This window comes from Sparus aurata, chromosome 3 (genome assembly GCF_900880675.1).
Source record: "Sparus aurata chromosome 3, fSpaAur1.1, whole genome shotgun sequence".
Lineage (NCBI taxonomy): Eukaryota > Metazoa > Chordata > Actinopteri > Spariformes > Sparidae > Sparus > Sparus aurata.
Genome location: NC_044189.1, coordinates 27,390,812 through 27,406,218, shown reverse-complemented (window position 1 = coordinate 27,406,218; position 15,407 = coordinate 27,390,812). Strand labels below are relative to the sequence as shown.

Below are 15,407 nucleotides of genomic sequence, written 5' to 3'. Positions count from 1 at the left end.
GCCATTTAGTGAGTAATAATTCATGATTTGATTTGAATTCATAATCTTGCATGCTGCACATGCTGACTAGCTGGCAATTCGTTTTGCATGGCTTTTCACTTGTTATTCAATCTTTAAATGTGGGCATAAAAGTAAAGTCAACTGCCCCTCACTGGCTCCTGTAGCTAAAAATAGCGTATCATTGGCAGTACTCTAACCCCAGCCAGGCTTATTAAGTCTATTACATCTTGTGTGGGGGAATATGTCACGTTTTTGTGCCAAAGTACGGGTGCAAAATCAGCACTTATTGATTGCAGATTTGCAGAATTGACTGAGGCGTGGGGCGGGCTCCATTGATCTCTTCCCACAGTGTGTTCCATTTTCACCACCCACCACCTCACAAAAGCAGTGTCCCCAGTCTCAACTAAAGCCCAGTCAGTGTCATTGGCTCGATTTGCTCTCTATTGTTGATGTAGAGACAGAGATGATCAGACTGTGGCTGTGGCATTTGTCTGGTTTGTATTGATGTCTTTTTGTGGTCTTGCCATTGAAATGTGTGGCGCCAGGTTTCATGGTTCATTTGTCAGCGTGGTTGAGTTACAGAAATAGACAGTGGCATTCATTAGCTGGCTTTCTCCCCCTTTGGTACACCACCAGATGTACCTGGAATGATCTGTACTAAAGGTCTCCTTCTCTGCTCATGACTGTCTCTTTGAAATTCATAATTTGCACTTGGATGTGGTAGTATGACATGACAACAATCTCTACCTCACAAAGTTTCAGAGATAAATATGTACAATCACACGCAGCTTGTGCAGCCAATGCTGTTTGTGTTTCATTAAATGCACAGAAGGCAGCAGCAAATTTATTGACCCATGAATTGCTTCGTACACTATGAGCAAGGACGCAGGTTCAATATGTTTTTACTTTGAAACACCAGGGATGACTTTGCTCCTTCTCCGCCTCGCTCTGCTCTTAAATAGGAATTTAAAAAATTCACAGACTGAAATGGAGACAAGTAGTTTGAAACCCTATTGGCAGTTTTAAATTATTTATTAAGCTTGTATCTTGATGCCCTGTGTAGTAGCTCCGCAGAATACTTATCAAAATGGTTCAGTGTTGTGAGTCAGTTCCCTCTGGTTCAAAAACATTATTTTCTGCTTTTGTCTACAGTCACCTTGCACCAATCTCAGCAGTAACCGTTCTTGAATAAAGTTGTCCACCACTGTTCAGCATCATTTCAGACTTAAACTGTGGAAAGTCTTCAAAATCGGCAAATCAACATTGTCTGTGCCTATATCCCAGGCTCTGCTCCATCAGTTTATCTCAGGTACTTAGTGCATGAGCAATGAGCCTGTGTTTCCTAACCGGGAGGTCTGATTGATCACCTCAGCTAAACGCCCTGGCCTATAAATCAGTACCCCATCCCACTCTACCCGTTAATCATGTCCGCCAACAAAGACAACGAGACAATTAAAGAAACATGGGTATGCCTTAAAAAATATGCTCCCTTAATTGCCACAGCAGTTTATTAGGGCAGGCTCAACTTAAGCCCCCATTAACCCAGAGATTTAAGAGGGGAGGTGCGGTGATGGACAGCATTTCATTAGTACAAAAGACACATTTTTACATCTATTCTTTTCTAGTTTCATTAATTCAACACTATGCTTTTGTTTATCTTCATAACCCTCCTTTTTAATTCTGAAAGATGTCTCAAAGAACTAAAGACTCTCCTTAAAATGTAAAAAAAAAAATCTTAAAAGTAAAATGTTTAAAGTGTGTATATGGAATACTTAGTTTTAATTTTGTTTTCACCTCCCTGCACATCACCTCATTCCTGTTGACTTCATGTAATGGTCCCAGATTGTGCCTGTCTCTTTAAGGCCCCCTTCACAAAAAGACCGGTCTGCTCTGATTGGTCAGTTTGAGCAGGCACTGCCCTACGTGTTTCTTCGTCAGCTCTATTGGTGTTTTTACAATATCATTTGAAGTAGCTGTGAATATGGGCTGTATGCATTTTCTGTTGATTTAGTGTTTTGATGCTTTCTGAGTATTCATGTAGCACCTAGACCTGTGTTGTAATTAAAAAGATTTCTGAAATGTCACATTCTACGACATGGAACCTTTAATTTTATTCATTTTTTAATGTTTTTTTCCTAATTAAGCATATGTATCTTACTACATATGTAATCGAGCATGAAGCTAGTATGTCTTTGACCCCTTTTGTTTCTTTAGTATTGTATGTAGGGCTGCTCGATTATGGCGAAAATCATAATCACAATTATTTTGATTGATATTGTAATCCCGATTATTAAAGACGATTATTCATTGATTTGAGAACAAGCACTTATTGAACTTTGAACTCTGGTATTTCTTTTAACACGATAAGTTTGACCTGAACAACAAGAAAAATGCAAATAAATAAGAGAAAAATATATCAATAAAATGAATTAAATAATATGTAAAAATAAACACTATCCTGGTGCGGCTCGACCATAGGTCTGTTGTGGTGGCAAAATATAATGCTGTTGACACATCTCTTGCAACTTTTCCGCGACATTCGTCATAAAGGGCAGGCAGCACAATTCAGCTGATATGGTGACGTGATGGTAACACATACCGCTTGTCCAATGTGTTAATCAGTTGAACCCTGGGTCGCTAACGGTGTTGATAGGGCACATGTCTTTGGCAATCATGTATGTGATGGCATCCGTTATTTCTTTATGCAGGCTTCGTACGGGTGCTTTAATTCCTTGAAAGTGCTTGAATTTCAATGTTGTGTTTTCAAGGTCTGAAAAGTGCTTGGATTTTAACTTAAGTGCTTGAAAGTGCTTGACATTATATCTCTGTGTCTTGGCAACATTGGGATCAGACTGGATAGTTTTCTTATTACAAGGAGAAATAAAATCAGTGTGTGTGTGTATCATCGCACATGCAGCCTCGTAGCAATAGGGAAGGATGGCTGAGGAGAAGGTGAATTTGATGCAATTTGGACTGATGACACATTTGATATTAATAAACTTTGATAAATAAGCGAAAAGCTTATAAAAGTGTATGTCAAAAAAGAAAATTACAGGGTGCTCTCAGGTCTCTCTTTGTCCCGGTGCAAGTGTACCTGAAGAACGCCAAGTGGTTTCCATTTTTTTGGATAAAAAACTTTGTGTTCTCCTTTAATTTTAAAGTTTTTGCTATCATGAAACATCATTTTAGATGTTTACAGCATAATACAATGTGCATTATTGTGATAAAAAGTGAAAAAATAATCATGAGTATATATTTTCCTGTAGATATGTATTTTATCCCAGCGATAAGGTGCTGGAAAATGTTGTAAATGACCCTTAAAAGTGCTTGAAAAGTGCTTGAATTTGACCTTGAAAAATGTGTACGAACCCTGTTTATGCCTGTGGGAGCTGGGTGGATATGCGGTGGCATTATAAAGTGTGTCCTTAATTGAGGACTGTGTGGCGGTGGCAGGAGTCGAGGAGCTTTTCATTTTTGAGGTTTTTTTTTCCCCTTCACTACTTGGTCATGTATTACTCTGTGTGTGGACTTTAAATGGTTAAATGAATTGGTCTTGTTCCCTTGAGGTGCAGACACGGTCGCATGACATATCTTGCACAATATCTTTGTTTGTTCCGAGTCAGACTTCTCGAAACCTTAGTGTTTCCACACCACAGAATTCGCTTTACATTGCTTCCCGACCAGAGGCTGCAATTCTGCCATCTTCACCGTCTTCTTCTACACGTTTATTCTAAACACACACTGGCAATACGCACCGGCATGGCTGAAAGCGAAAATTTTGAGGCAGGGGCGGGGCAGAGCCGAGTGCACAGGTGGAGATGGAAGGGTCGCTGCATTTACCACACAAGAAGCGACGTTCGGCAGAATGATCGTGTTTTCAAGATCGAGGGAAGCCAAAATCGAAATCGAAATTGAAATTCAATTAATCGCCCAGCCCTAATTATATGTGTGGATTGTTATAATGCATGCATTAACATCAATGTCATGGTGTGTTGTTTGGCATGAACTGTTTACTACACACCAGGTGGTGGTAAGAATATAAGACGGTACCATACAGAAACTATTAATGAAACAGCACACTGACTGGATGGACAGTCCGTTCCGTTTTTAAGACTTTCATTCCTTTCATCCATCATTACCAGAGGAAAAACAACACCCACTTGAGGGTTAAAATTAACTCTTTGAAAATCCAGCATCATGTCTCCTGTCTTGATCTAAATCACAAATTGGACCTCTTACGATCTGCATGAGAAAAGCAGACGCAGGATGATGTGGAGGTGGCCTGCTCCAGCCAGGCCTGCGGGCCTGATGAAAGCACTGCCACCTTTGATGTTATGACAAGGACTGATGAGTGCTTCACACCGTGTCTTCTCTTGATCTCATGCATTTGCTGTGTGTGTGTATGTGGCCATGTATTTTTAGAAAGTAATTGTAACCTCATGCATAAAGTATAAACTTGCATACACATTAACAAGAAATTATGCATAGGTTATATGGGCAGCTGAGTCTCTCTATAGAACACAAGTTATTGAAAGCTTTTTGTTATGCGTGTGTGTATTGGAGAGAGAGTGGATTTTTAATGACCGTAAAATAACGATTGGTAGGATTCAGAAAAAGCAGCGTTGGGAATAAACGATCTTTGGCTTCAGTAGAAACTGGATAACTGTTGAACCAAACATCAAAGTCAAAGTAATAAATACCAAAATAAACAAATCTGCATCACTGTACATCAAACTCAGAGTAATAAAGACACTGATAAATATGTTTCTGTGGAGCCTTAGTTCTGATGACACAGTTTGCTTTGAAATGAAGAGGAGTCATCAAAACTTCATCAGTCATACTCTAATGTGTATATTGTTCTGTAAAATCTTGGTCTAAATTGATGCACATGGCTGTGTACCAGAATATGCCCATGCAAACAAAAATGCCATCTTAAAGAAACCTGCTATGAGTTTTCGATTGGACAAAGGTTTTACAGTCCTTGTGCCTGTGTCTGTCTACAGCACCCGCCAGTGTCATCTGCTGCTCGACATCTTCAACCCAACAGAGCACGAGCTCACCGTCAGCGCCAAGAACAACCAGGACCTGGTTCTCCATGCCAGCGAGTGCCAGAGGTGAGTGGAAGTTGTCTCTTTCTATATAAAGATATAGATAGTCCTTCCATGTCCCATAATGGCAATTACTTAAAGCAACATGTCTGCCAGGTGTCAAGTTTGTTTACTTTCTCTCTTTATTTTATTTTCTAAGCAAATACGTCAGACAGCAACTGTCAGTTGTTGCTCAACGCCAACTTTAACTTTCTGTATAAACATCCTACCTTACTGGATCTGAGCTGGGCAAATGGTGCGCAGATTACCAGTACAGATGTCTTTATGGGTTTGTCTATTTGCTTGTTTATGGGCATCATCTATTGAAATGATACAGATGGGATCAGGATAGGACCTGATTTGCAAAAAAATAAAGGATTGGATTTGGGTTTGGCCCAATCAATTAGTTATCCATGGTTTAAGTTAAACCCAATTGGAGTCTGGTACAAGGCCTGTCCAAATCTTGTATTTTACTTCATAAAACACCTGAACCTGAAATTGTCTGTGAGTTAATCAAATAATTAATTGATAGTCAGCTGTTTCTACTAATAATATAAAACAGACCATTTTCTTTAGAAAGCAACATGAATATGTGAGCCTTTGCTTTACTCAAAGACACGCTTTGTGTTTATGTGACACTTTTCAGGTCCACTACACTGCTTATGTCGATTAAAACCACTGGTTCAGTATTTTCTTTATAAAGGGAATCGAGGCATCAAACCCAATTTAGGATACATTTTTTCACAGATACTTTACTAAATACTGACGCTAAAATATAAGAAAGCATTTAAGCAATGTTTTAAGTTGGGCCTTTTTCAAACCAAGTACTTATCATGCAGCTGTCTTATGTATGGAAATCAAAATATCACTTTGACACAATATCATATTGTATGGTATTATCAGATTGTAAATATTCACTGACTCATATCTGGAGTTGGGGCACAAATACAGTGATCTGGACTTAGCATCTCCAGTGTTAAAGCCTTCTAGTAATATTTTGTTGGGATAAAGTCATCCCTGCTTTGAATTTTTTTAAATGGCATTGGTGGCCTAAAATTAAGAAAAGTGAGTATTACAGATTTAATCTCTGGACTGGCAGGATAAATCTGGGTGGGAAAAGTGAAAGGGGGTTCTCATGGCTTCCTCATTACCACCACTGATATGCATTTAACCCCCGACTGCTCCAGTGGAGTCTCCAGGTAAAGTTCAGTGATCTGTGTACATTTTCCAACCGGCCACCCTCAGCCCCGATATAGTTGCACAGATGTGCACAAGCATGTGCAGTGGGTAAGGAATACTCCATCCTGCTGATGTGCTACACAACAAGAGACACTTCAGTTTTGCATAAACGTTTATTCACAACTCTATTGCGTGAGTGGCAGAGCTGCATTGCTCGTCAACTTGCTCCAGTAACTTACACACTGAGCCCAACTCCCCATTGGTCTTCTGGCATTTCTTTGTGCTGGTCAGTTTTGCTAATTTTTTGCTCCTTTCTAATCGCAGTAAGAAAACCACAGATTTTGTTTCCTTTTTGTGCTTACAGGTTAACTATTTATTTAGTGAAATTTTCAAGGATGTGCACCAATAATTTAGCAAAATAAACCAAAATATCCGCTCCAACAATCCAACCATTGGTTGAGCCTATTGCTGATACACGATATATGTCACGTTAGCCTATTGCTAATCATGATAGATCACCCAACCCTGTCTTCAGGTGTGAATATGTTGAGGAAGTTCCTGTTAAAGGGAGCATTGCTCACTCTGAGTAAGGAAAGGCAAAAAAAAAGCATAATAATAATTATAAACTTGAGGCAAACCTGATCATGCGAGTGTGACAGCATATACGCACTAAAAATAAATGATGTGTTAGTTTTGTTATATCCAGCATTTTGCTAAACACTGATTGACCCCCAATTCTGTCATGATGGAGCTTTCTATTTTTTTTTCAGATTCAGAGCTTCCATACTATTCCGTCAGAAGCTGCGTATTCAGCAAAATCACTTAGCCTGTAGTTCAGCGTCAGGGTCATATGAGAGTCTAAATGCTTTTACACTATGTTTTCTTCTTTGCTTAAAATACAAAATCTGTGGGACATTCGAATTTGTAAAGGATATACAGGATCTGTTCATTTTGCCTTTATGTTTCCCCTGACACACAAATATACATGTACACACATCATCATACTTTCACTGTTTGTATAGATTACCTCAGCCTCTCTCACTCGTTCCCCGCTTATCGTTTCACTGGAAAGTGTCAAATTATGATTCCTGTCAGCGGTTTCTCTCCACTGCATCCTTCGCCACAAGCCAAGGTACACTGTCGGTGACTCATAGGCCTTTCTCCACAGGGGTGGAATGTTATTATTTGAGGGGAATTAGGGGGTGGAAAGGGATCTTTTCAGACAGAGCCAAACAGCTCATCACTCAGCTCACTCCAAATAATCTTCCCTGTGCAGAAATGAACTGCTAAGATAAGCTTACTGGCGTTTTGTAACTGTCATTTTCATTAAAAGGATAACTTCAAAAGTCTCTTCAGAAGTATCTAGCCTCTAGAGATACTGTTTTTTAACCCTGTATTTTAATACATTTGCTGGGTACAAATTGCTTTTTTTCAAGCATGAAGAACAACAAAACAACAAAAGAATAAAACAACATGACTGTTTACAATTTTTATGCAGTACAATGTAAGTGTTTGTTTCCAGTATGGGGGAGCACTGATGCTACCTGTATTGAAGTGTGCTGTGCAACATACTTGTACAGAGTGAGACCGTTTTTAACTTCTGAAAGATAATCAGGTGTTCTTTGACTAAAAAAAGTCTTTAGACTTGAAATTATGAGTTGTTTTTAATGTATTGCTGAGATCATGTATCTTGTATAATCAAGTTTAAAAACATGATCAGCATATTAGCAGATTTCCCAGCATGCACTGTAAACAAGGAAGTTATTCCTGCCAAATATACCACAGCATTTTCAAACTGAGAAATGTATTTGGTAGTTCATTTGTCAGTGTAACCCAAACCCTTTCGCAAAACAAAAACACTATTAAATACACTTAACACGAGACCTAGAATTAAGTTTATTGACATGAGAATCACAAGTCAGGTCAAAGTTAAGTATTCAATATGTACGTTTAGTATAACTTATGTGTGCAAATCTGTTTAGGATGTGAGTGTGCATGATCATGACAGCAGCAGACAAGAAAAAGAAAATGTTTGTAGCACTATACATACACATATAGTGCTAACAGGGTATAGTGCTACAAACATATATATATATATATATATATATATATGTATAAGTGGTATCATACCCACAGTGGAATCACTGCTTTATGATTGCTGGTTAGGTGTACCACACTCCTTTCTTTGCTCTGCTCTTTTTTGCTGTGCTGTCAAGGGTTTTGTTGATGTTGTTTTATTTTTCTGCTAGTATTGCATTGAGTAAACAACATGCCAGAGAATCAATGAATGACTAGCAAAAAAAAGCACAATCGTGCTGCTGCTTTGCCATTTTCAGGAGTCACTTGAAAGAGATTTTGATCTCAAGGTCCCATGCTGGTTATCCATTTACCACCCACAGTTCTGCCTGAGGAACACTCGCACTATGTAAAGCTTTGCCAGACTGTAAGTACTATTAAAGGTTGTATGAATATGAACATGTAATATAACTAGTAAGACTGGTCTTTTCAGTCGTCATTAGATATTTTACAAAAATGAAAACAAAATAGACCTTAAATTGTGCAGATGGGGAACTCAAGTAATGATCTCAATGCACACTTTTGAGGTACTTGCACAACTTGTACTTCATATTTCTGCTCCACGACTTTTCAGGGAGTAATATTGGACTTTCTACTTCCAAAACATTAATCAGACCAGTAACAAGTTACTTTTCAGACTAATGTTTTCCAGAAAAAAACATGTGATTAACCTTTAAAACCAATTTTAAAAAAACCTAGTTCAAAATTAAACCAGTGGTTTCCAGCCTGTTCTGTCATGGTAATCTCTTACTAAAAGACAGTATCTGGTTTGGGTTCATTGTCTAAATTCAGATGTGTTTGGGAAAACAATAACTGATTCCCCCTCCAAGTGTTACTGTTTCAATAGTTTTACATTTTGAGGAAAAAAATTCTGGATAATAAATACAGATTTGAGTCACAGGTCATGTCCTTCTTGCTTCCATTAATCATTTCACAACCCGCGAAATGTGTTTTTATCTGCACAAAAAGTTTAATTGCTGAACATGTATAGGAGTGACATTGTTATATTGGTACATTTACTTGAGTAACTTATCTAAAGTAGCAGAGTACCTCCAGACCTCCACCAGAGTACTGGCTGAAGGTTTCAATAAAATCAAATAAAACTGTTCTTAAAATAACAGTTATTATTTGGTTTATTGTATTAAGACTAAGACTTAGGTCTTCTAAGTCAGGTCATCTGTCACTGTTAATAATTCCCCAAACTGCCAAGATTAGCTTCACCTATCTCTTATTGCTATTATGATACAGTCAATGTTGTACATAAATCTTTATTCTTTATTCTGTCATTTAGTCTACAATGGAGAGATGAAAGCAGATAGAAATGGTGCCAGGCTGCCAGGCTAACTAGATTGCCAGTCATGCGTCATTTTCCCAAGAGCTTTCGTTGGAAGACTAAATTGCGTTGTGAAAGAAAAGTTTACAGGGAGCCAGTCAAAATTCAGATGATTTCATTACTCTATAACCACTACATTATGCAATCAACATTTACTTCATAATGGTACTTTAAAGCAGAAAACGTGTCAATTGCAAGTTTTCGTGGAGTTCAGACTACATGATGCACCATTCGCAGAATTAATTTAAAAATCCTGTTTCCCTAGAAACTGACATTCTATGACACAATTTTCCTCTGAGGTAAAATATGTCAAGTCTGGTAACAACTGCAGATGTATATATGGACTTACATGTCTTTTCTCTCCTTTGACTGACATTCCCTGTAGACACAACCACTGCCTTTGACTCCACCAATCTGTGCTTCCATCCTGTGGAGATCTCTCTTGAAGTCTGACAGACATAAATTCATTATCAAAAGATTAGCTCAGATCCAGCACATTGATCTTTTCACAGCCCATGACATTCCTGTAGGTACCCCTCCGAGGCAGAGAAAGCGATGCAGTCTCACTCAACAAACCCCTGCTCGGTTTTAGGCGACATGCTGATCATTTCCTTTGGCACAGACCCAGCACATGCACAGATTATTCAGAGCAGAGTTGGACTTTGCATACAGAGAAAATCAGGGTCACGCACTCGTAGAACTCCGTCTGCTGAACCATATTGTGCTCGTCTCTTCAAGTCATTTTCTTGGAACATCAGATGGCCCTGTCATTTCGTATTTCTTTCCTGTTCTATGATGAATGAGGTGTCAAGCGCAAGATGTTTTCTGGTATCTTCATCCAGGACTAGTGAAGCTAGGCTTAAATCCGACAGTCACAAAAATGACTCTGTCAATCATCCTCAGTTTCCTCCTAGAACAAGCGACCTTTAATTGTTTCCATTGAGCTTTTTCAAGTCTACACAAATAAAAAAGGGAGAGAAAGCCTTCTTGCATGGAGAGACATATAGCAGTTTGAACTACAGATTTAGACTTGTGTCCGGATACCAGGAACGTGAGGACAGTAGCAGGAAAGTGTTTCCATCATCTGTTACAGACACATTTAAGTAGTTTTAGATAGTGGCAGTTTATAACTTACATTTATTGAATGTTCCTACTGAAAAAAGATCTCATTGGTCTTTTTTGAGCAGTGACTTCAGTTTGTGGAATGTTTTTTCTCTCCCTGTGCAAGCAATATGTGGAGAGTGGGGGCGGGCAGGGTGTGTAACAAAGTGCTGCTTTCATCTTCTCATATCATTCACAGACATGTCTTTTATAAGGTCCTTATCCCCTTGATGGTGTTCTTTAATGGCCAATGAAAGAAAAAGTGAAGCACCTCAGAATACAAACAGACACTTTGATGTTTGGGAGCCCAAAGGGTGCCCATAGACTGCCGCGACTCCGCACAGTGATCACCAAACTTTTTTTTTTTTCCCCATGTTTGCAGAACAGAGAGAAAAAAGACATGTAAAAGGATGTCTACCTGTCTTTTCTTTTGTGGTAAGATCTTCCAGATTTCACCTGACATATCCTTTTAGAAATTTCCAACAGTGTGAGAGTCACAGGCCTGCATGAAGAGATGTCTTCCTTTGGACGCAAATTTGAAGCAATTTCCTTAAGCAGTTAGTAGACATGTAAACAATCATTGTTTGGCTATTCCATAAAAGATGACACAACAAAAAGTGCACATTTTCCATTCCACAAAATCCCAGGAAATTAAAAAAATGACGCTCGGAACTTACCAAGCTGTGACTCCGATTTTTGAAAGTTAAATATAGTAAATATTATCACACGGATATCATTCAGCTTATAACAAGACACTCTTAACATCAAAATCATTTTAGGTAAAACAATTACTATGGAGCCAGAACGGTGACTTTAAAATTTGGCATCCAAAAAAAAATTGCCATTGAAAACAAAACCAGTACTGAAAAAAGAAACATTGTCATTGTAACACTTGTATTGAAAACAGTTGTATTGGCATTGAAACAAGTATTGGCACTGAAAAAAGAAAGTAATTCAAATAATTCAAATCCGAAAATCTTATCAGTTTATTTTATTGGAATTTTTTTGTATTTTTCAATGACAATCTTCAGATTTTTTCTTCATGTCATTTTTTTCAGTGACAGATTTTTTCTACAATGTCAGTTTTTTTTCAGTGTCACTGATTTTCAGTTTCAACATTGTGTCACTGTTTTGGCGTCAAGAGGGCGGGGCCTGAGGGGAGGGGCAAGTAGAGCGTGGTTTGCATATCATTTGAGAAGGTAATGGCAGCAGCCTGCGGAAAGGCGGGGCTGGACAGCCCAGCCATAATACACCATTTAGGGCCCGTGTGCCAGCCGTCTCTGGGCAACACAGAGTCCAACTACCTCTCGGACTTTTCTGCATGCTCTCTCCTGATGTGTCCAAGTCTCTGTGTATCTGGTTCTGTCCCGGAGCTCCCGAGCCCCGCTCCTATATGCGTATGGAGTGTGGTAGTAGTACCGGGCGCCGAGCTCGGAGCATTAGCCACAGTTAGCACAACAGTAGAACAGCCTGTTGCTCCGAGCCGGGACTGCAGCGCCGACTGCAGCGCTCTGGTCTGCTGGACACTTCTCTTCTCGCATCCATGTACCATGACTAACAGCCAGAAAGCCGCCCGCTACGCCTTTCAGTGCCTTAGACTCTGAATAACATCCAATAATTGCAACACAGGGTTGTACAATTAAATGTAAGTTGTAGTCCCTTAATGCTACACAAGAAAAGTATTTTTTAATGTCGAAGAATTAGGACAGGAGTTCAGGAGTCTCACTACCTTAGACAAGAAGCTGCTCTGCATTCTGGTGGTATAGCAGTGAATACCTCTATATCTTTTCCCAGACAGCAGGAGGGTGAACAGACTGTGGCTGGGGAGCTTTATGTCTTTTAGTATCCTCTGGGCTCCATGCAGACATCTCTCTTCACTGATATCACTGATGCTCAGTAGATAGGCACCAACAATGTTCTGGGTGGTTTGCACATTAAGTCTGGTTTTGGCAAAATGACTAATTTCCGTTACAATTATTCCTCAGTGGCTGTCCTTTTTAACTTGAAAAATGATCAGGCTCTACTGGTCACTACTTTGCATAAACAGCATGTAAATTAGCACCGCTCTCATCACACTTTATATTCTTTCATTTGAGGAAAGAGGAGTGATTCTGTGTACCTTCAGACAGCACTGACCTTTCTGCGACTGGATCTTTGTTCTAATGAGCAAATTATGATGAGCCGGAGCAAATTAAAGTGTCTGTTATTAATGTGAAGTGAAAATAAGAAATGTTGTCCAAAATGTCAGGCTGGAAATTCATTTCCATGAAGCAACTTCCTAAGTATTGTAATTACGTGGGTTTGACTGCAAGTCAGTCAGATCTGTTGGCGTGTCCTTTTGTAGAGGATGGGTTTGATGCAAGTGTTTCAGAAGCATTTAATTATCAGAACTGAAGAGCATAGGCTCTGAGGCTCTTGTCTCGGGCTAGTATAACCAATGAGAGAAGATGCTCGGTCACCTCCTTGTGATATGATCCCTCTCAGCCCATCATCAGCATATTCCATCAGTTTTCTCTGCACTATTCTTTGCACATTCTCTATGGGAGACATGGGGCTGCTCCATTGTTTCTGTACTGTGTAGGCCTTTCACCTCTTTATTTCCAAGTGGCTCTGCTTTGCTAGTGAAGTTTGCCTAGATGATTATATTTTATGCATTCACGCTGGCGATAGCTGTGGTCACAGGCATTACTATTTCTGGTTGTCTCAGTCCGATGGATGAACTAATTAGATTTTGACGGTCAAAGGTCAAGGACACTGGGACCTCCTGGTGTTTTATTCTTGTGCATGCGACATCTCAGAGACACATCCAAGAATTTCTCAAATGATAAGATAACAGTATTATAAGAGTTTTTCCTCAGAAGAAAATGCTGATGATTTCTGTGCTTCTGTGCTGAACTTCTAAAGTAAGGTCTGTATATTAACCACAGTAATTGGTATATTGATTTTGGTAAAAGATGTGATGTTTTATCTCAATGTTTTATCAGGATCAAGGCAAAAAATGGCTGAGTCGACTTCACAAAATGTCGACAATGCTACATTGCTGGATACCAGCTTTCTTTTTTCTAATTTAAGTGAACCATCCCTTTAATCTTAATCCAACACCATATGCAACACTTTAGCATTACTGTTGGTAAAATATGTGAGTGGTTATTTTGCATCTCAGCATCATCTTTGAATGCATAGTATTTTCCATTGCATAAACCTGACACCGAGTGCTAGGGACGCTCTCAGTCTTGTAAGTCATCCGGTGTTTGTTGTGATGCCAGCAGCAGGTTGCTCTCAGACCATCTTGATGCCAATCCTCTCCCTGTATCAACACCGCAGCTGTGTCTCCCAGGAGATTTAGACAGGCCTTCAGGGGTTAACATCCCATCACAAAATCTACCCCTAGATGCTAACTAGTCCTTGCTACCGTTTGCCATTATCATTGCAGGGGCTGGCTCAGTTAATACCCCCTGTGGTAGAGCGGGGAGTCAACGCTCACTGCAGTAGTGTTTAGCCATGTCTCCTCTCCATTCCCCATGCCTTTTGGCTCTGCTGGATCGGTGCGCAGGAGAACAGACACGCCTCATTGCATGAGCTTTTCAAACAAAGCTTGTTTCCATGGTAACCACCTTTCCCCCTCTTGTGCTACTTTTTTATGGCAGCAGAGCACATAATGCATCTGCAGGCAGTTATCCCATCTTGAACAGTCCCCACCTCCTGTGAATATCAACATTTGATTATTTTTTCACAACTTGCAAATTAGAGCGACCTTTTCTGACTCCATCCAAATAGTGTACATGCTCATTTACAAACAAAATTGTCTCTAATATAAGAGAAAACATACTTGTATCCGCTGAGGATTGGGATATACAGTAGGAGGAATACTTTCTGACAGAGATGAGAGCCGACTGCTGAGATGTTCATCTCCTGCTGCTCGACCTCTCCCTGGGATTCAGCCACACACTGCTGTCATATTTTCTCAGCACCTGCAGGAGATTTTTCTGTTTTCACTGAACATTTTCTTGAAATAATGTGTTCCCTAGGGGGCGTTTAAGCCCTGTTGGCTGTCTGGAGATGGGTTAGTTAAGGTGCGAGAACATCAAGATCTTTTTCTAACATGTGCTATACAAAACTGTACTGCTGCAATCCAGCTGCCTCGACCTCTTGATAGTCATTGACACAGCTGTTATATTGTTGGTATTCTTGAAATCTTCACCAGTCATACAGATGGATATAGCTATAGATTGACTCACAATCATTTCCCTCTATACTATATAGACCTTAAAGTTATGTTAAGCCCAGTTCTGTCATTGGACTATCCAATTCACTTACACTGACACTTATATCAAAGTGTCATTATTTACAACCTGCAACGTCCCTGCTTCAAACCCAGCTGGGTCTTTTGTTGCATGTCATTCCCTTCTAGCTCCCCCTGCCCTGCCACTCTCCACTACGCTGTCTAATAATGGCAAAATGCCCCAAAAGAGCTCCTGGGTTTCAGCAGCAGAGACAAAAATAGCTCATTCTGTCAACCGTTGTAATAGTCTACAAAGCCTCATTTTAAATGACAGCCAGCACATTAGAAGATTGTCTGCACAGAAGCATTCTTTGATACCTATCGACATACAGTAATTGGTAGTAAGAAT

The 15,407-nt window shown here is 39.5% G+C and overlaps 1 protein-coding gene across 2 annotated transcripts in view; it reads left to right on the top strand.

Annotated features, from left to right (window-relative positions):
• trappc9 (trafficking protein particle complex subunit 9) overlaps nucleotides 1–15,407 on the top strand; it is a 257,722-nt gene that overhangs the window by 139,707 nt on the left and 102,608 nt on the right. For both annotated transcript variants that reach the window (XM_030412357.1, XM_030412356.1), the window contains one exon: nucleotides 5,004–5,114. In XM_030412357.1, the coding sequence (XP_030268217.1) occupies nucleotides 5,004–5,114 (111 nt within the window). The remainder of the gene's footprint in view (nucleotides 1–5,003; nucleotides 5,115–15,407) is intronic.